The following is a 22,048-nucleotide window of genomic DNA, read 5'->3' on the forward strand; positions in this document are numbered from 1 at the left end:
CTCCTGTGTTGCAGCTATCCCTTGCCATGACGCCTTCTGGGGTTCTTCCATGCCAATGGGGTGCCTCCCTGTGTTCAGCCCAGCCAAAGAGCCTAATGCTTAAAAAATCATAGAATCGCAGAATCATTAAGGTTGGAAAAATACCTCCAGGATCATCTGCTCCAACCATCCCCCTACCACCACTGTCACCCACTAAACCATGTCCCCAAGCACCACATCCAACCTTTCCTTGAACACCCCCAGGAACGGTGACTCCACCACCTCCCTGTGCAAGCTGTCCCAATGCCTGACTGCTCTTTCTGAGCAGAAATGTCTCCTCATTTCCACCCTGAACCTCCCCTGGTGCAATTTGAGGCCATTCCCTCCAGTCCTATCACTAGTTATCTGTGAGCAGAGGACGACCCTGAGGAAGCTGTGGGGAGCCATAAGGTCTGCTCTGAGCCTCCTCTTCTCCAGACTAAACAACCCCAGTTCCCTCAGCCACTTGGGTCCTGTCGGGTCAGTCTGCAGTCTGCCTCACAACAGCAGCTGTGCTTTGACTCCTTTACATCCCTGTTTTTTCACCAGAGCAAGGAACAACACATGCCACATAGCGGGGATGCAGCGCCTGCCACGTGGGCTGGCTCACCGTGCTGCCCGTGGGCATATCTGCAGAGCACCGTGTCCTGCACATCTCCCCAAGCGACATCCATGTGGCTGTGGGAGCGTGAAGTGAGCAGCTTTTTCCATGTCAACCTGTCATTTCCTAGCTAACAAGTGCACATCAGTGCTCACTTCGGATTTGAAGATACTTTAACCATCCTGGAAAATAGGTCATCAATCTCCTGTTTTTACAGGTGGGCATACCAAAACATGCTTTCATGCTGTAGACTTCAAATGCCTTAACACTGAAGTGAGACAGTCACAGAGATGAGAAGAAAAGCAGGAATTTGTGTTGTAAATTGTCTAACTTCAGCGGCATCTCCATCCATCTGTTCCAGACTAGAGCTCAAAGACAAATTACACATGTATTGAAAGAGAAGGTGGTCAGATATTTACAATCTCATATCTATTTGTCCTTTGGGATCCTGTAAATAAAGATAGCTGTTGCACTTTATCCAACAATCCAGTGTCTTTGTGTGTGATTTTCTTCACTTTTGGCTTTTGATTCTATTACTAGACTAAGCTAGAGGACCTTGATAGTGTTGTTCTTCTAAGAAGTGGAAAGAACAATCTGCTTTTTGATATAGATTAAGTACATCCTTGAAGTTCTGATAAATCTAACAAAAGTCCTAAATATACATTTTTTATTTTATGTGGAATGGATATGCTATAAAACAGGAATGGATACGCTATAATACAACTGTGTTAATTTAAGCATATGAGAGGCACAGGCTAACTGTTTTCTTTAGTTTTGAGCAAATGTGACTTGCTGGGCAATACCTAGAGGGCAGGGACAGGAATCTTGTCGGCAGGCCATGTCTGTGCTGCTGGTGAGAAACAAAAGGCAGCCTTTATATCCTAGTCCTGAGGGTAAGAGCAGAGTAGGATGACCACACTATGCTGGAGGGACACGGTAAGGGTATTCGGGTAGCTTAAACAGCAGGATACATGAGGTTGGTTTCATGTGCATCCCTTTGGAGTCAGCCTGCAAGAGTGTTACCTGTGACTGTAAAATGCACAACTTATACTGTAGTCTCTTATGTGGGAAAATCATAGAATCACAGGATGGTTTGGGTTGCAAGGGACATTAAAGATTGTTTACTTCCAACCCCCCTGCCATGGGCAGGGACACCTCCCCCCAGCCCAGGCTGCCCAAAGCCCCATCCAGCCTGGCCTTGAGCACTGCCAGGGATGGGGCAGCCACAGCTCCTCTGGGCAGCCTGGGCCAGGGCCTCACCACACTCATAGCGAGGGATTTCAGAGGGTGCTGAGGCACGGAACAGCTCACAAGCACCAAGCGCACCCTCTGCGTGCTCCTCCACGCCCACCATGCGCCAGAGGGGCTCACATCTGCCATCAGCTCATCTTTGCACAGCTCTGCCCCACGCCCCGCTTGGTGCCACCCTTTCAGTCAGCAGGCGCCTCAGCAGATCGGGGTGCTTGGAGGTGCCCTGTTGTGTCACCAAACTTCCTCATTTCAGGGCAAGCAGGGGGCAGAGGGAGCTGTTTGCGTTTACACATTCCTTTATTAAACTCGCGGTGGATGTGCTTTTTGTTACGAGTGCTTTTTGTTACGCGTGCCTTTTGCCGTGCCTCCAGCCACAACACGCCCCCCCCCCTCCTCCTGGGAACCTCCTCCCCCTTTCCCCCCCCGCCGCCATTTTGCCTCCTCCCTCCCTCTCCCTCCCCGCCCATGACGTCACCGGCGAGCCCCACCCGATTGGGCGGTGTGTTGGGAGGGAGGGGGGGCAGGTGAGCGTGCGGCGTGACGTCAGCACGTCGGCGGGGCGAGGAGGAGGAGGAGGAGGAGGAGGCGGACAAGATGGCGGCGCCCGGCGGTGGGGCTGGCGGCGGCGGCGGGGCGCGGCTGGCCTAGGGGCGCAGGGCGGCGGGGAGCGGCCGCGGGTGCCGGCTGTGGGCCGCGAGGTAACGGGTAAGGCTCCGGGAGGGGGATCCGGTGTCGTTTTGGGCCTTGGGGGGGGGTGGGCCCGGCGGCCCCGCTGTGATTCAGCAGCCGAGGGGAGGCCGCGGGGGCCTGAGGGGGGCCTGGGGGTGTGGGGGGGGTAGGGGTAAGGTTCCGTGTGCTGGGCCCCGGGGCTGTGCCCGCCTGGGCAGCTCCCGGATCCCGGCGAATAACAACGCTCTTCCTTCCCCCAGCGTACAGATCCCCGCCGGGGAGCCGCCAGGTTCTGTGTTTTTGGGGCTGGGGGGTCGGGTGCGTGGCTTCCTCTCCCCCTCCTGGTTTTGTATTTGCAGCGCTATCTCGAGGCGTTGTGCGCTGGAGAGCCGCAGTCGTCTTCGCTCCGTGGTAGCTCTCTGCACCTCTTTATGCTTAGCGCTTATTTCTGCCTCTTTTCTACTTAACTCTTTTCCTTTCGTATTTACAAGAGGATCGTATCTTCTACATTTGATGTACCCTGGATGTGTGTGGTGCAGGAATACTTTATTTTTGTAGCTTCTAACTTCTAGCATGCTCTGTTCGGCTAGCTCGGTAGGAGTAAAACAGTTAACGCTGCTATGGAAGTATTTAATGTAATTCAAAGGCTGTCTTTCTGATTTTTGATAGCCCCAAATCTGCCACGTTAAGGGGAAGTTAGGATTTTTTTTTTTAAAGAAGTAAAAGAAATTATAATGGGTGGAAATGAGTCATCACTTTGTCAAGTGTTTTTATTCTTCACATTATTTAAAAAGTCAAGATAGGATTTTAAAAAATGACGTCTTGCAGAATTCTTATGATTATTGTCTTATCAGAGCAGAGCTACGTAGGTGGACTTCGGCTCTTGGCTGTACGACTGCTGTAGCTGTTGCTCAGCTGTTGGAGGTGCCCTGTTGTGTCACCAAACTTCCTCATTTCAGGGCAAGCAGGGGGCAGAGGAATTCAGGAAGAATGTATTGATGTCAAGTGTAAGTACTTTGAGGTGGATGTTCCTAAATGGCAAGTATTGTCAGGTTACAGAACAGCTCCGTTGTGACTGGTGATGTAACTTTGTGCTAACAACAGAAAACAGCAGCATCTCGGAAACTGCTAAGTGGTCAAGAGGCTTTTGTGGGAGTTTACTGGGGAGGAATCTTGCTCCAACTTGTGACAAAGGGTGTTAAGGAAAAAGAAGAGGCGGTTCTGCAGTCAGCCAGACCTCTTCCTCTCCTTCCTTCCCTGGTCATCCATGGATTGTGGGACTTTCTGTCCTAGTGCTGGCACTCCTGCAACAGCTCCCTTCCTAGGGCTGACCCTGCAGATCTGGCATCTCTGAGTTGCAGCAACTTTTTTTTTTTTTTTTTTCAGGGGGGAAAAAAATTTTTGGCTGTGTCCTCTCTTTTCTCCCTACAGACCAGAGCTACTTGCACAGTGCTGCCACAGGGAAGGGAACAGGGCTGAGAAGGTGTGTGTGGTAGCCGCTCAGTAGAGCTGGGCTGATGTATGCCAGGCCTTGTGCAGTACGGTGTTAGGTGAGTATCAGTGCTCTGCACAACAGCGGTGGTGCTGCTGCCTAATGACTTCAGGTTCTGTACACAGAGGTGTAATTTGCAAGTGACGGTGGGACTTTAGGACACCCTTGCAATCGGGTAACTCAAACCTTTTGGGCAGAATCTTAATTCTCAGGATGGGGGAAAAAAAACGTAGTCTCTCAACTTTGTTTTTGTTGGCTCGAGGATTTGGTCTCAAACAAAACTGAAAGTCATCTTTCTCCTGTAATCTGCTGGATCTGGCTTGCAAGCTTGATACTTGTTTTTCCTGTGAGTGTACTGTGGAAGAAAGGAATCTGGAAAGAAGTTGCTTATACTAAGAGCAAAGATTCAAGATTAGTCACACGAAAGCTGAAATGAAATTATCTGGAACTTTGAAGTGAAAACAAGGAAGTTTTAGGTATAAGGTATGTGAATGATTAAGGAATAAATATTAGTTTATCTTTAATAAACTGAACTTCAATTTTTAGAATATTTTAGGGAGTATATTGCCCAGCTATTTAGCTGGGAGATTAATTTTTTTTAGTTTACGTTGATGGCTAGCAAAAATCTTAAGGATTAAAAATTATATTAAAAAAAAAAAAAAACATGCAGAATTGCTCCATCTGCTTTGTTCATGTGCAGAACAGGAGTTAGGTTTCTGGGCCAGTCCAGGAGACAATCCCATCTAATGCTGTCACACCGGCAGCCAGAGCTGTTTTGCTGGTGGCAGAAGTGCTATAATGCCGCAGCAGGTGTCATCTTACACATACCCGGGGTTTTATTCTATAAGTTTATGGTGTTGTGTTGCTCCCACAAACTTCAGGGATTGATAATTAAAGACATACAAATATTCTTGAAAATAGCCTGTCACTATATCATAAGCCTTTGTCACCACCTTGTTCCTGTTCTTTGAATGTTCTGTTAAATTGATTTGTGGGAAATTTAGTTGTACTTATTAGGCAGGAGCTTCTGTCCAGACTTTTCTGGCATTACGTTTCTAACAAGATCAGTGTCAGTCTCTTCTGCCATAAATTCCAGGGCTGAAGCTACGGGATCTTTCCCTAAAGGATCTTTACCAAAAGGCATTACCATCTATTAAAATTGATCACTGTAACGCAAATCAATGATGGTGTGAAGGAGGTCTAGCGGAGCTGTAACTGAAAAATTCTGCAAGATGTTTCTGAAAATTGTTGATTAGAGGAAAAGGGTTGTTTACAAACTATAAATATTCTTGTTTGAAAAACTAGGTTTCATAGGTTGAGCTGTCCTCCCTGCGATGTCTGCTTGCTCTGATAACAAGGAAGGCATTGCTAATGATCTTGTAGTGTGTACCGCTCTGCGATCAATCACTGGGATTGCAGCTGGTCGATACAAGCCTGAGCTCACGGTTTTTCTGTGTTAACTGCCTAGGTGGGTAATCCTCTCTGGTATGCTAGTGCATTGCTAAATGCATTGACCTTATGACTTGGTTTCAATAAGCTCGGTTTCTGTGTCCCTGACGACCTTTTGCAGCCAGTGTAGTCTTGATTGAGATCTTCTAGAAGAATCTGAGCAATGCTGTTTTTCGCTCTTAATCTCTTAAATGATCAGAGTTATTCCAAATCTTTGCTTGCATGAGCGAAGCATGCTCTTAAATGTTAAGAAATACTCTTTCCTGTACTTCAGAATTTTGAAAGAACAGCTTCTGTGTCCAGACTTAGTTATGTTTTGTATTCAAAAGGCTAAAAGCTCTTTCCAGCTTCCTTTAAGCTTGCAGTGTGCTTACTTGAAACCCTGAAGTGTATCAAAGAAGGAACAGCGTATCATTCCTTTGACTTAAGTTTCAGTATTCTCTAAGAGGGAGAGAAGGTAAGTTCAAAATACCATGTTGCTTGAGCAACGTCGCAGTTTCCATCTAACCAGCGGAGTTCAAATGGAAGTTCTTAGCCTGTAATTCTCTGAGCTGTGTTTTGTCAGAAACACTGACAGGTGTAACATTTCACCTGGGCAAATCACAGAGCAGGAGTCCTATTCAAGAAGCAGTCCATTTTTCAGCTGTAAGATGGTCTTATGTGTATGTACTAAGCTACTCTCAAGGATTACTTAAGCTACTTAGCCAATGGTGGTTGATATTATGGAAACTAGTAATAGAGTAAATGATTCTGCTAGTCGTGAGCTCCCAGTTAGTCTGGTCTGTGTTGCTGGAGGTCAGTGTTCATCACGGCTATCTAATAGATCATGTGAAAGAGTTGACTTAAGCCCTTTCCTAATGTTTGTATTTGTGCTTGTACAGTTTGTCATCTCTAGGGTAGCTGCAGATGAAGTCATGACTGGTGAGATTTATTCCCTGAGCTTTGGAGGTTGGGTTTCTGAGAGTCTGTGTGTTGCCAGTTGTGCTGTGTCAAGCGTAAGATCTGTGCTTAATGTAGACATAGAGATGTGCTTTTATGTTGGATTTGATTTGCTTCATCAGCTCTGGGCTCTAGAATAAAATGAGATTCTTCATTTGTAAATGCCCTGTGAAGTAGTTGTTAAAGGATATGTGTTTCCTTATCTAATACAGCAAAGCTATCCTGGGTTCCACCCTAGTGACTAATACTGTCATGTGGTGTCCTTGCACAGTAACCTATAATACTTTGAAATAGAAATATAGGAGGTACTTGTAGGGGAAGGTATATATATATTTAAAATCAATTATCTGGAATAAAACTTCATGGTGAAAAGGGATAGAAGAGCTTTATGCTGTAACACAATCTGAGAAAAGCGTGCGTTCTTAATCTCATAATTATTAGGTCACTACAAGCAGTTTGCCAGTCTGACTCCTCTAAAAAAATATATATATTGACTTTTTGCTTTCTGTGTTCATGATGGTGTGTATTTTTTTTAAATATGATTATCAGAAAGTACCCTATGGTCCTTTCTGAGGAAGGGCGTTGATGTATCCCAAGTCAAGTTGGAGTTTTATGAACAAAAATGGATGGAAAAGTAATTCAGAATCACCCTGCACTTTGGGAGGAGTCATGAGCCATAAATATTTTGGGGAGCAGATTTCTGTATTTATTAGATGCTTATTAAATTGGTGAGTTCCTAATAAACCAAGATTAGTTATTAATCAAGCTGTAATTATGTCAGTGGTCATAGACTGTCAGGGCTCTATACCTGCTATTACTTTTGCAACTAAGCACTTAACTATTTGAAGTGTCATATTCTAGATAATCCTCAAGATAATATCCTGAGGAATAATTTGAAGAAAATGTTTCACAGAATCACAGAATTTCTAGGTTGGAAGAGACCTCAAGATCATCGAGTCCAACCTCTACCTAACGCTAACAATCCCCACTAAACCATATCCCTAAGCTCTACGTCTAAACGTCTTTTAAAGACTTCCAGGGATGGTGACTCCACCACTTCCCTGGGCAGCCTGTTCCAGTGCCTCACAACCCTTTCAGTAAAGAAGTTCTTCCTAACATCTAACCTAAACCTCACCTGGCACAACTTTAGCCCATTCCCCTTCATCCTGTCACCAGGCACGTGGGAGAACAGACCAACCCCCACCCCGCTACAGCCTCCCTTGAGGTACCCGTAGAGAGCGATAAGGTCGCCCCTGAGCCTCCTCTTCTCCAAATCCCAGCTCCCTCAGCCGCTCCTCGTAGGACTTGTTCTCCAGGCCCCTCACCAGCTTCGTCGCCCTTCTCTGCACCCGCTCAAGCACCTCGATGTCCTTCTTGTAGCGAGGGGCCCAAAACTGAACACAGTACTCGAGGTGCGGCCTCACCAGAGCCGAGTACAGGGGGATGATCACCTCCCTAGCCCTGCTGGTCACGCTGTTCCTGATACAAGCCAGGATGCCGTTGGCCTTCTTGGCCACCTGAGCACACTGCTGGCTCATATTCAGCCGACTGTCCACCATCACTCCCAGGTCCTTCTCTGCCTGGCAGCTCTCCAACCATTCCTCTCCCAGCCTGTAGCTCTGCTTGGGGTTATTGCGCCCCAGGTGCAGGACCCGGCACTTGGCCTTGTTGAACTTCATGCAGTTGACCTCAGCCCATCGGTGCAGCCTATCCAGATCCTCCTGCAGAGCTTTCCTACCCTCAAGCAGATCGACACACGCACCTAACTTGGTGTCATCTGCGAACTTACTGAGGGTGCACTCAATGCCCTCACCCAGATCATCGATAAAGATTGCCTGGTTACCCTGCAAGTGCTGTGTGATGACACTCAAGATAATCTGCTCCATGAGCTTCCCTGGCACTGAGGTCAAACTGACAGGCCTGTAGTTCCTCAGGTCTGCCCTCCGGCCCTTCTTGTAGATGGGCATCGTGTTTGCTAGCCGCCAGTCGACTGGGACCTCCCCTGATAGCCAGGACTGTTGATAAATGATGGAAAGTGGCTTGGCCAGCTCCTCTGCCAGTTCTCTCAGTACCCTCAGGTGGATCCCATCCGGCCCCATCAACTTGTGCACATCTAAGTGCTGTAGCAGGTCGCCAACCGTTTTGTCATGGATTATGAGGGCCACATCCTGCTCCCCATCCCCTTCCACCAGCTTGGGGTACTGGGTATCCAGAGAACAACTGATTTTTCTGCTAAAGACTGACGCAAAGAAGGCATTAAGCACCTCTGCCTTTTCCTCATCTCTTGTAACTAAGTTTCTCCCCGCATCCAGTAAAGGATGGAGATTCTCCTTAGTCCTCCTTTTTGTGTTGATATATTTATAAAAACATTTTTTGTTGTCTTTGATGGCAGTAGCCAGATTGAGCTCCAGATGAGCTTTGGCCTTCCTAATTTTGTCCCTGCACAGCCTCACAGCATCCATATGGTCCTCCCGAGTGGCCCACCCTCTTTTCCAAAGATTGTAAACCCTCTTTTTTCTCCTAAGCTCAAGCCACAGTTCTCTGTTGAGCCAGGCTGGTCTTCTTCCCCGCCAGCTCGTCTCTGGGCACGTGGGGACAGACCGTTCCTGCGCCATTAAGATTTCCCTCTTGAAGAGCGCCCAGCCTTCCTGGACTCCTCTGCCCTTCAGAACCGCCTCCCAAGGGACTCCACCAACCAGTGTCCTGAGCAGCTCAAAGTCAGCCCTACAGAAGTACAAGACTGCAGTTTTACCAATCCCCCTCCTGACTTCCCCAAGAATGGAGAACTCCACCATTTCATGGTCACTCTGCCCAAGACAGCTCCCGACCACATCTCCCACCAGTCCTTCTCTGTTTGTGAACAGAGGGTCTAGCGGGGCACCTCCCCAGGTAGGCTTGCTAACCAGCTGCGTCAGGAAGTTATCTTGCTCTCTAGAAATAGTTAATCGCTCTCCAGAAACCTCCTAGACTGTTTTCTCTGGGCTGTGTTGTGCTTTCAGGATATGTCTGGCAAGTTGAAGTCCCCCACAAGAACAAGCTTGGGGAAGTTTGGGGAAAAAAAATCTGTAACAAGATTTAATCAGCCAATATTCTTGTTGCCATTATGATAGGAGTGACTATCAGACTTTGGAGTGAGGGGAGATGTTTCAGGATTTCTACAACTGATAGAGAATCTCATGCTACAGCAAAACTAGCGAAAATGTCTGGCTCAGAAATGCTAAGAGATGGTGGGATGCAAAATGCAATTACTTTACACCAGTGAATGGTCTCTAAAAGAGCAGCTGCTAGATGCGAGTTGGTGTCTTGACAGAGGGCAGCTCTCAGCATCTGCAGTTAGAGGCTTTTTTCTTGTCTGTAGAAGGGAGTTTAGTGCATAATGTCTGTAACTTACCTGGAGTTCTTTGGATAGCTGGTAAAAAGCCCATAAATGCCCATAATGTATTTCCAGCCCGTTGAATGCCTGGGCTTGTTGATGTGCATTTTTTGCAAAGCAAGTGCAAATAGAAATGGTAAAAAAGCTTGTTGCTTTTAAATAACTCTGTTCTATTTCTCTTTATGTACAAAGGGAAAGCTAACAAATTCAAGTGAGGACGTAAAAGCAATACTCAGTGTTCCATAATCTTTTCACACTGATGGTCTTCAACTGGAAAAGCCTTAACTGCAGCTTAAAGAACCCACAAGTATATGATGAGATAGAAGGTAAATGAAGACAAATGTGAAGAAGCTGGCAGTGTCACAAGCAGCTGTGTGGTCTAAGCTGCTTTTGGAGCTGGGGATGGACTCCAGAAATGTGCCTGTGGGTGATGCAGTGGCTGTGACACATCTACTCCTGTGACGTGCTAACACCATCCTTTTCATACCTGAATCTGCACACTGCACTTGCAAGAAGTGTAAGGAGGTATTCTTTGGGTTTTATGATATTGCCCTGAGGAAGAAATTCTGCTTCTGTCTATTCCCTCGAGGAAACAAATGCTTGAAATAGGCAGTATTTAGTGCAGGGACTTGGCTGTACTCTGTATGAACTGACTCCACCTAGTAATGTAAAGGTCTCTTCTCTTCTGCAAGCTGGGAGAGAGCTTGTCTATGTTTTATTACAAGCCTTTTTCAAGGCACATTTCTCCTGTAATTTGACATTACTGCAGGAATTTGAGCATGATGTGTCTGTTCTGTCATTAGGCAGCATTGGATGTATCTTCTAAAGCTGTGTTAAATCAGACAAGGGTTAGAGAAGAGGCTGGGGCTGATTCCCAGGTGATGGGAGGAAATCTAACATCCCAGTAGAGGAACAGTCAACCCAAAGTCTTTACACTTTTTTTTACAGGATATCTTGCTGCTTTCTAATGGTAGTGATGGTCCAAAGAGATAGATCTGTGTGTTAGCAGTCCTGTATTGTTGCTGGTCTGTAAGATGTTTGGAGAAGAAAAGCTGAGGGCACCGCTGTTGGATGGTCATGTGGCAATCTCCTCCGGTAACCTACTCCAACCTAGTTATGTAGAAGTGAGGCTAGATTGCTGGAGCTGACTCAGATCTGTCAAAATGTCCTGAGGAAATGGAGCTAATGCATCTCTGAAGACGCCTTTTGCATATAAAATGATCTGTTTCTGTTTAGTTATTCCTTGCTTAAGTGTTTCAGGGGTTGTGCTCATTAGCAGTGCTTCTGAAGAAATGTCTAATAGACTGGAAAAAAAATTTATACCACCGAGCAACACTGGAGGTGTTGTGCAACCAAACTGCAAACTTAAATGGGTTGGAAATAGCAACTTAGAAATAAAGTTTGGGCTAAATCCAGTTTCATGATACCAATCCAGAAGAACATCATTAGGGTGGAAAACTGAATAGGGGAGATCTGGTATGGAATATTGTGGATCAGAGATACTGGACAAAACCAGAGAGAATGCAGTGAGATTCCTGGGATAGCTGTGGATTTGGGAGTCAGGAAATACAAGTTCTGCTCTGGCTTTGTTGTTAGCTGAGCTGGATGACTGTGGGCATACAGTTTTCATCTTTGTGCCTTGTTCCTCACACCTGCAAACCTGGGATGGATTTTGCTCTCTGGTAGGTGCCTTGAAAACTGTTTTTGAAGTGTCATGGAACAACTAGGCTGTGCTGGTGGTTTAGGGGAATTTTGGCAAAATGGATTTTTGCTCAGGATAAAAGTTGTGAATGAGAATTGTTTGTAAAAATGTGTTCAGTTGGTGGTGGTGTGAATGCCCCAGAGTCCTTCAGGCTTCAAATGAAAGCGTATTTCTGGGGTTATGGGTTCCTCTCCATTTTTCATTCCAGCTGAACATGAAATTCTTGTTTGGTCTTCGTGTCCTCTTGTCATTGGGAGGTTTGTAATTGCACATTTGTCACTTCCAGTACATTATGGGCTTCTGGATTTTGCTCTGCATATTTATGACTGAAGGATGATGGTGCGTTCGCAGTGAGGTTTGGGCTTCCAGCCCACAGTAAGTGTTAAACTCATCTGTTCAAGTGTGGGGCTGCAATGGGCAAACTGAATTATTGTCTTAGAGAGAAAGCAGACCTTTCCAGGTTGTTTTTTAAGTGAGGAAACTTAAATTTCGCCTTAACTCCAGTTGTTTCCATATTAGATGAGTGTCATGTGGATAGAGGTTATTTTATGGTGCTTAGGGATGTGCTGGGTACTTTTTCCTGAATGTAGCTGGTGAATTCTCTGCAGCACAGAGGGAGAGATTACACCTGTGGTATGGAAATGCTTTCTGAAGCAGCGTGTGAAGGTGAACTCAGTGACCGGAGCATCACTGAAAGATGTCCCAGGGTTTAGGTAGCTGCTCTGCTTTTTCTCCAAGAGTGAGGGCTGCTTGCACGTGTGTATGTCTTAGCTGTGAGCAAGCTCAGCTGTGGCAGTCGCACACACAGAGGGAACCTTGTTTAACAGATGTACTCACTCTTTGCCTCTTGCTCGTGGCTTCCTTTTCTGAGCTCTGTAGTCTATTGTTGGACTACAGGCTAAGCCTTATTGCCATTTAAGCAGCCCTAAATAGAGTGGCCTTTGCTGTTTGGGAACTCCAAATCAGGAGACTGCAAGGAAGAAGTTTCTGTTTCAGGGCTGGAGTACAATGCCTTCAGGGTGCTTAGGCCAATGAAGTTTTCTAATACACAGCACAGTAAGCAGCCCTTTGACTTGTCATATTCTATTTTTGTGAGTAAATTGACCACTGTCGCTGAGGGCAAGCTCAGCTCGACTGTGTAAAGCTAGATTTCTACTTCTCTATGCTAGACAAGCTTGCGAAAGACGACTTCCTGTGGTCTGTTCCCACTGAATTCAGATCCAGAAGTGTGGGCACCAGCACTGTGCTGAGCCTGTTCTGGTGTCTGCTGCTGTTTTCATATGCCAAGAGTGTTTATTTTTGATACCAGCTGATAATACTGCTGTCCCTGTGGGTTTTTAAGGAGCAAGACTAAATGTTCACTGAATTTCAGTCTTCCCTGAAGCTAAAAAGCCTTTTCAAGAAACAATTAAGGTGTAAGTGCTCACTTTAAAATTATTTCCTGTTCGGTATGCTCAGTTATGCACCTATTCCATTTTTAATTGAAACCAGTGGAACATCTTTAAAAGATAACTTCTGGGAGCAGAACTTAATTCAGTGTTGACTACTGATATTTCCCTTCTGGACCATTTTTTAACTGTCATTCAGCCGTGTTTGGACATGAAGGATATGAATATGGATATGAAGACAGGTACTTCGGGCTAATGAGAAAATGAGCTAGCTGAGAGCTGAAGCTGTGCCACTGACATGCTGATGGGTGGAAGAAATGATGAAAACCTAAAAAAAGTAAAATCACTATGTAAAGAATGTCACACCTGTAGCACTGAAGATGGAGTTCACATTTCTCTTGTAAGCTTAGCTTGCTGGCCTATTGATAGCACTAACGAGATGTGTTTTGAAAATCAGGCAGGTTTGGGGTGATGTCAGTTCTGTGCAGTCACTTGGCAGAAAAGTGTTTTGGTAAGCACGCTCTTCCAGGTAACCTGCAACATGCTCTTAGGTGCTTCGGTAATAGGAAGCTTCCAGAACTTCTGCTCCTGTGCATCTCCATGTGCATGCTTGGTGAAAGAAAAGCTTGTGTACCAGTGGTGAGTACAGGTGCTCCTTCAAAAACAGCGCAGAGCTTGGTGGCATCTTAAAATGCTGGCTTCTAAATTACAGGGAATTCGTGTCCTCAGTATGTGACTCTTCTAACTGAGAAAAGTGAGGTGTGTTAGTGGAAGAGAGGGATGTCGGGTGGCTGGGAATGTTCAGCAGTGTTACACGTGGGAGAGATCCCGTAGGGAATGGGAGAAGGCTTCTGGCGGCCTGATGTGTGTTGAAACTGCTCGGACTGAAGGTGCAGTCACGATTTGAAGCAGTGGCTTCACACTGGGTTTGAAGATTTAGCCCACGTGCTACGGGGCAGGCAGAGTCACTTGTAGGTGGAATGGTTCATTTAAGACTGTGCTTTCTGTTAGTACCACACTGAGTTGTGTTGGGAAGATGCTGAGTGTATGGTATGGGTGGGTAGTGCATGTGACTTGAGTTACCAATTTTAATCCTTATGCTCTCTAGTAGCCTAAACCAGTTCCCATTATTCTTGCACAGCACAATACGCTTGTATTTTGGCTCAGTTTGAATATAAGAAACAGCAACTGCTGTTTGACCTGCTAGCAGATTGCAAGTTTTAGCCTTAAAACTTTTGTCCAACTTGATTTCTTGCTGGATTTTTTGTCCACTTTAACTACATAAGAATTTGTTTCCCCAAATTAACCAGGACCATAACTTTCAATAAATGAAAGCTCAGAAGAAAAATGGTTTAGCAAGGAAAAGGTATCAGTTATAGCTTTATTTGAAATAGATTTTTAAGTAGTCATTTAATTGCTGTAGTAGTAAAAATGTATTACGTTCTAGTTAATGATAAAAAATAGTAATTTGTGTTCTTTTAATAGAACTATTATTTCTGCAATGAAATAATTGGTCAGAATTCTTGTGTCAGTGTTAAGAGTAGGTGTTATATTTGTATTGTCCACAGCATTGAACTTTTTTTTTAGGTGATATAAGACCAGCTACTTTTACTCTTTATCAAAGAACATAAGAAGAAACTGCACTTTTTTGATTGAAAAGGGACTTCTGTTTAATGACAAAAGCTGTTTTGCTCTGTGGTGTTGGCAGCATGTCGGCAATGTTTGTCTAGCGCTCTTCATTCATAACTGGGAAGAGTCTGCAGTATTAATAATACTCAAGTACTTCGTAGTTGGCTTGTTGCATATTGAAATCTCATTGCTATAAGGACAGCAGCATTTTAATTAGCTTAAGCCGCTCCGTTCCAGGCGTGCATTTTAAACATGCAGGATGCTCCAGATTTTTTCTTTTCCATGTAACTTTACCAAAAGAACAGAAGAAGTGGGGCATTTTGGTGAAGCTGGTAGCTTGCTTTCTAGTCACTATCCAGTGCTGTCCAAAACTTGAGATACATCATAAAATCACAAAATGGGTTGGGTTGGAAGGGACCTTAAAGACTGTCAAATTCCACCCCCCTGCCATGGGCAGGGACACCTCCCCCCAGCCCAGGCTGCCCCCAGCCCCATCCAGCCTGGCCTTGAGCACTGCCAGGGATGGGGCAGCCACAGCTCCTCTGGGCAGCCTGGGACAGGGTCTCACCACCCTCAGAGTGAGGAATGTCTTCCCAATACCTATTCTAAATCTCCCCTCTCTTAGTTTAAAGCCATTCCCCCTTGTCCTATCACCTCACTCCCTGACCCAGAGTCCCTCCCCAGGTGTCCTGCAGCCCCCCTTAGGCACAGGCAGGCTGCTGTGAGGTCTCCTGCAGCCTTCTCTTACTGCCCGGTTTGGTAGTCAGGCCTGCCTGTTGTTTGCAGACGGCTTTCTCTTGTGGCAGGCTCTTTGGGAAAGAGTCCATTTTAAAAAGGTCACCTGTTGTTTGTGAAGTTAAATATGAACTTAGAATCAGTGCATTTCCCATACGCTTCTTTGGCAAGACACTCTGGCCAAAGGAAAAGCTTGTGCTCATCTGCTTCCACCACAGGGCTGTACGTAAGGCATTTTCAGTTTTCTTATGCTCTTGCTCATGAAACCTGCTGTTTTAAAGGCTTATGGGGTTTATAACCCTCAACTTGGCTGGAAACTTGTGTGGTCAATAAGCTATTCAGTGATGGGAAAAACTAGTGCATCAGTGTACTGCCTCTCCTCATCCATTGTATAGGTTTTTCCCTTATTTCTGGGTGAAATTTAGGGCAGGTAGCTTTATGGCCAAGTAAGATCAGGATGTTAACAGAGGAGTAGGACTGTCTGTTACCAGGTAAGAGCACTAAATCCTTAACCAGTTCAAACAGTATGCGCTTCTATCGAGTGTGGTATGTTTAATGAGCAAAGTGGGACACTCCATGAGGAGAGCCACGTAACCCCAGCTGTCTGACATTAATGCAACGAATCCATATGGGGCAAGAAACGGGAGCTGCAGCGTGTGGAAATCACACAATTGCCTTCCACTTTAACTTCCCGTTGATTGATGCATGCTGAAGCAGAAGGTCTAATTGCACGCTCAGTCACATTAAACAAGGGCAGAGCTTGAAGAATCAATTTCTCCTAATGTGTGTCCCTGTGAGGAAGATACCGTTCCACAGCTGTATGCGGAGCCCCTTAATGGATGTTATCGCCATCGCTAAAGAGCCATGTCTGGTAATTCGGCGATGCGATGTGTGGATAGCCCTGCTCCTCGGGGGCTCTTTTCTCCCCATCCTTCCCACTTACAGGAAATGCGTTTTGAAAGCCCTGCCCTCTTGGCTCCTGGCCCTCAGCCCCTCAATCACTGCACTGAAAATAGCAAACAAAATTAATTTGATGTTACGGGCTGTCTTTCAAAAGGTAGGTCTCTCTTCAGAGTGCTTGCTTGTTGAAATGTGGGGTGTGCACACAGCATGGCTGGCTCATCCCTGCCTCCCTACACCTCCTGCTGTGGTCATTGCAGTCCGTGCTCTGCCTTTCGTTAGCTGCAAGGCGGCTACTTGTATCCAGTAAGTCATTAGCTTTGTTTTAAATCGTCGCCATTGAAAATCAAACACTGGGATGGAGTTCGTGTTTGATTCAAGGAGAGTCTGGTTTGTGCTCAATGATTTTAAAGTAGAACAAGAACTGCAATGTACCTTACCTCCTGGCTTCAAGTAGCACTTGAAGGAATCACTGTTGATACGCTTCACAGTTTCTTTCCATTAAGACTAGTAAAAGTGATGTGTTTTTTTTAACCGTAGGGGATGTGGTTATGATATGTCAAATCCAGTTTTATTGTGACTTTATCCAAGAGCTGTCACCATCAGCTTGATGCCCGTATACTTCATAAAAGGGGAGCACCTCTCTGCAGCTTGCTGGGCTCATGGTTTGCAGAGCTGTTAGAGGGGCACAGCAAAAAAACTTGCTGTGGATTTTTGGGTGATGTCATCTCCTTGGAGACTGCAGTGCCTGAAAACCGGACCTGTTGTGTGCTGTGCTGAACAGCAGGTCAGGTTTTACTCTGATACCCAGATCTTGTTCTGTCCTGGCAACAGGCACTGCCTCCGTCTGTACGTGCTATGGGCAGCTGCATGGAGAGTCCTGGCATCGGTCCTCGCCTTTCCCTTGTGCTGAAATCAGTCTTATGTAACATTGATATGCCAGTCACTTAAATCAAACTGCTTTTTGCTTTCTCAGTGTAAAATCACTGCTAAGCTCATCGATGTGATCTATGATGAATAAAAGTGATATTTTTGATCTTTTTTGTCTTTCTATAGTTTCTCTTCAAAACCTGAAGATGTCCTGGTTGTTTGTGGTCAGATATGGCAAATGGTAGCAGGTGGATCGACCTGACTTGGGTAATATCAATAGCTCAGAGCAGTTCTGAAGGTGGTTCAGGTGCACCTAACTTCAGAGGTTGAGCTTGTGTTTATTGGCACTTAATACAAGGTCTGGGTCTGACGTGATGCATGGAGCCTCTTGGTATCATCACCTCCAAATGTTCCAGGGCCAGCTGTGCTTTTCTTTCATCTTGTTCTTCAAAGCATCTTCGTGCTGTCCCTTCAAGCCTATTCAGCTTGGCACTATCTCTTTGTGCCAGTTGCTTCTGTAATCAGTTTTGGCATGGCACTTCTTTGCTTCTGCATCTTCTTGTTTTCTCTCTTATTTTCCCTTCTGTCTGTCAGTCTCTGGGCTCCGCTACACTGTGTCTCTGGCTGCACAGCTTTAAGACTGTTGTCTCAGTGTAATTAAGTAAAAAGGTGGGCTTTACCTGTCCTCCCTGTATGTTCATAATAGGCTGTTGAGGTTAAAATTACTTACAACTTTCAGGCATCCTAGCCCTAATCCCCTTTCCAAAGGGTTAGCCAGAACCAGGAATTCGGGGACAGGGCTAAGGAGGTCTATGGTTATAGAAGAAAGCTTGGAGGTGGCTGGAAGAAGACCTAGAAATATGGAACCAACTTGTTTCCCTAGCCCAGGAAAGGTGCTGAAAAACTACGTACAGTTGAGGAGGCTTTCTGTCAGTTTAAAATGCACAGTGAAGCATCAGCCACAAATGCTCTTTAGCATCTTGTTCTGGTGTCTGGAGATCCAAGGGCTGCAGGTATCCCCTAGCTGGTTTGGAGGACAGCTTTAGGAGCAAACCCTTCAAATCTCCAAAAGAGCAGCTCCAAAGTTGAGCAAGCCCTTGCTGCCCACTGTAACAGCTTTGACCCAGCCTGAATAGCCTATCAAATCCCATTACTTAGAAGACACTGGTTTAATTAAGCCCCCTTTAGAAAGGAGGTGACGAAATGTGGCTGGCAGCCTGTGCCAGCATTCCTGCGTGTGGAGCTCCACAAGCCTCTTTGCTGACGGTGTGGGCTGGGGGAACGGCCTCTCACTAGGTATTCGCTCACGGTGCATTAGGAAGAGCTAGTGGGATTTTAACTGGAATGCTGCTTGAATCTAAAGTGTGACTGTATGTCTGTGAATAGTGCAGTTTTATGGTAGCTTGCTGTTAATGTGCCTCAACCAGTTCTGTAGCTCAGAAATAAGGTGTTGCACGTGGCAGAATTGTTCTTCCTGCTGCGCTTTGAAATTAATGCCAGGTGTTTGGTCTCCTCTAGGATTTTACTACAGGACTGCCAACAAAAGAAAAATACTTAGTGCTTACGTGGGCATTTTTGCATACAGGGTACATCCAAGGCCCCAGCCTGATACGGCTGCGAAACTCCCTGCTAGATGCTAGAGCTGCGTGTCTTTGGTTCTGTGGGACCTGTGCATGCTGCTGTTCACGTCCCTGGAGTGAACTGATAACATCGTGCTAACCTGGTGTTCAGCACCTGGTGATCAGTGTGTGGGAAACTTAGTATGTCCTTGCAGCAGCCTGCTGGAGAGGGGATATCAATTATCACTTTAAAAATGATCCCTTTGGATTTTCCTTTCATTGTTCCTTGCATTTGTACAGTCTGGAGTGAGTTGCTTCTGATAAGAGTCAGGCAGTGTAATCTGTACTGCCTTTGGGTCACTGAGTGAGGAAGCTACTTCCTCTCTCTGCATCACAAGTTTTAAACTCCTTTCGTGAAGGAGCACTTGGCTTTCAGTCTGAGGTAGTAGCTATAAGAAAGCAGAGTTGGGAGGAGGGCAAGGAGTGCATAGAGACCTGTCCCCAGTTTGTGTTGGGTGATGGCTGGAGGCAGCACATGCAGTACATGAAGACTGTTTTACTTTACAGGTGGCCTGGCTGTCTCAATAACAGCAAATAAAGTTTACATCCTAATTGCTACTCCCACAGAGATCTGACGGAGCAGCTGCTTGCCTGACCCTGTGATCTGGGCCCGAAAGGTGTGGGTGGTTTCATGCTGTGTAGTCTGATCTCTGCGGTGCTGTGACCAGTAAAGCCCTTTCAGCTCCAGTAGTTCACGTACAGCTGTACCAGCTGGTCTTGTGGCTTTGCCCTCGGCCTTCCCGAACGTCCTTCGAGAGGCAAACTCAGCACTGTTTCATGTCCTTCCCTCTTTGAAGTCTCCATGTGGTGTTTGCTTTTGAGAAGCAGGTGTTGGCTGGTGCCAAAGCCAAGCTCGTTGGCCAAGAGGAGCTCTGTGGGGCATAAGGACAATGCTGAGAGGGAGAGATGTGCAGCAAGGAACCTGACAAATGCCAAGCAGAGTGATGTGCAGCTGGAGCTGCCCAGCATGACTCACTTCCCCACAGCCTAGTGTCTGCTTGCTTTGCTTCAGGAAGTTGGGCTGCATCCGGGTAAATCTTGCACCTTTTGGCTGTGTTAATTCCCATTAGCCACTGGTGTTGATTGAGCTATTGACTCCGATGTGGTGTTGTAAAGGGACCTTTGCCTAGAAAAAGGTAGTTTCCAAAAGTACCTCAAACCATCTCTTCCTGATCCCTACCATGTCAGCTGCTGCCGGGAGGGACAGCGAAGCTGTCTGTGTGGTCCTAGGCTCTGGACACCATTCCTTGAAGGTAATGTTTGCAGCTGGAATCCATAGCAGAAACACCGAGGCCGAAGAATGAGACCTCACTTGGGGAGTGATGGGTTTGGAAATAAGATCTGCTCCAAATTGTGCTTTGAGCACTGACTGCTGCTGCTGGGGGTGTAGCAGGTAATTTCATGGGTTTGAAGATTGCCTGCTGGACAGGGCACTCTGTCAGCTGGAGGGCTGCAGAAACAAAGGGCAACTCTGAGGCTCTGTTACGTGTAACATCAAAGGGGGGCTTACAGATGGAGTTATCGAGGGAAATGTGCTGTGGTGTTTTAAGGAAGATCTTATGATGCTCTTCAATCTGCTTCTGCTGCTAGACAAGGTTACTGAACACGCCACAAGCATCCTGGAGTAGGGTTTTAGCTGACCGATCAACAAAAATATCCTGTAGCTTGCTCTAGTTTCAAAGCAGCTCTCTTCTCAGGATAGCCATGAGAAGGCTCTCTGTGTTAAAAGCTGCTTGAATAATCATGTGTTTAACATCTTAACCATGTAGGATTTGCACTGACTTCTCAAATTAAAAAAAAAAAAAAAGTAGATGATTGAATTCTGCAGTTGTTGGAAGAAGACTATGGTTAGCATTGTTTCCTCGTGCATATCCGAAATCTTGAGGTCTTCCTACCAGTTTCTGTGTACCAGCATTGTGTATTGTTATCGGTGTACCACCCAGCACGTCTAGACAAGTGCCATGCTGGCTGTGCACGCCCAATATCATAGTACCCCTTTTTAGAGCAACGGGGATTAAACTGAAGAGGATCAGTGTGGTATTTCCAGGAGGAAGGGCTGTTAATGCCGGGCAGGCAGGATGTGCTCAGTGGGGCTGGGAAGGAGCAGTCTCGGAGTGCTGTGATCTACAACCCGATCTTTCTAATCAGCCTGGCTGCTTTTTGACTGTTTGTGGTTTTATTTTCCTGGCCATTTGGATTGTCAGACCCTGAGCAAAGTTATTTATTCACTCCATCAATTCTTGGTGCTATAAAATCCATTTTACTGTCTGTCTTTGCAACAGGATAAATATAGCAAGTGTCAGCAGCGTGTCCCATACTACAGAGATAAGACTGGAACCACATAGGCTTATGCAATGCTATATGTATGAAGTTGCTAAATGTATTTTAAAATGTTTTTCAGGTTCTAAATGGCTTCTAAGAAGTTGGGATCCGACTCTCATGGTAAGTGGAATTTGGTACCCTTGCCCTTTCAATAGGATGAATCTTAGTGTTGCTGCTGAGTAATGTCCTGGCTGTCAAGACTGATCTGTTCAGCCCCTGACTGGCTTTTTTGTTAGGGACAAAGTGCCTTGGCTTCCTTCTTGCATAGTTGCTTGCTGACGCTGTGCTCATTCTCTAGCTAAACTGAAGTTTAGCCTTTGACTATCTCCCATCATCCCTGCCCCTCAGACATGGCAGGATAATACCTCCCCAGCAATCCCCTTCAAAATCAAAGCTGAACTGCAGTTTTGGTGCTTATGTGATGCTCGCTGAAGCAGACGCTAGATCTGCAGCCTCTTACTATGAAAGTCAAGTGAGAGGCTGGATTGCAAGTCAAGCTTTTAATGTATCCTTGGGTTGCATTTTGCTCAGTAATGAATTTATTCCTAAATTGGACTTACCTGGCTTAGTAGCTAACAGGCAAGTGATCTCTCCTACATCTGAGATGTGTAATGCCATGCAGATGATTGGTGTCATAAGAATTATGTGCTGCAATGCGTGTTTCTTTTAGAAAATGGGGTATGAATGTGAGAGGACTCGTTTCCGTGACTCTCATTTTTTTGTGTGTAATGTAGATTCTTAAAATGAGTAATCAGTTAAAGCTGTGATGGTGGTTCAGATTAAATTTCTAAAAATCAGCATATTAAATAACAGAAAACCTTAAATTGCTTTGCTTAAGCATAGTACCATTGAAACAGTGGCTTGGCTGTTAGTTCGTATATGTTCGTGATGCTTTTTTTATTAAATTTACTGTTAGAAGACAAATTGAGTCCTTATCTATTTGAGTATTGAGGCAGTAAGTTCATACATTTAAAAAAAGAAAAGTGAAGAAAACTGACCCAGAAAGTAAAGAAATCAAGTTTTCCTAGACCAGTACTTTTGTGATTAGGCTGAATGCTATGAGCATCAGTGTTTTGCTTCAGAAACACTTT

The 22,048-nt window shown here is 45.6% G+C and overlaps 1 protein-coding gene across 3 annotated transcripts in view; it reads left to right on the top strand.

Annotated features, from left to right (window-relative positions):
• Positions 1–2,523: 2,523 nt before the first annotated feature.
• UBAP1 (ubiquitin associated protein 1) overlaps positions 2,524–22,048 on the top strand; it is a 33,547-nt gene continuing 14,022 nt past the window's right edge. For 2 of the 3 annotated variants that reach the window (XM_032205948.1, XM_032205950.1), the window contains exons 1-2: positions 2,524–2,575; positions 21,037–21,077. In XM_032205948.1, coding sequence (XP_032061839.1) covers positions 21,044–21,077 — 34 coding nt within the window. In that variant the 5' untranslated portion in view covers positions 2,524–2,575; positions 21,037–21,043. The remainder of the gene's footprint in view (positions 2,576–21,036; positions 21,078–22,048) is intronic. The other variant, XM_032205949.1, reaches the window with a different exon arrangement.

Source organism: Aythya fuligula, chromosome Z, assembly GCF_009819795.1.
Source record: "Aythya fuligula isolate bAytFul2 chromosome Z, bAytFul2.pri, whole genome shotgun sequence".
NCBI classification, from domain to species: domain Eukaryota; kingdom Metazoa; phylum Chordata; class Aves; order Anseriformes; family Anatidae; genus Aythya; species Aythya fuligula.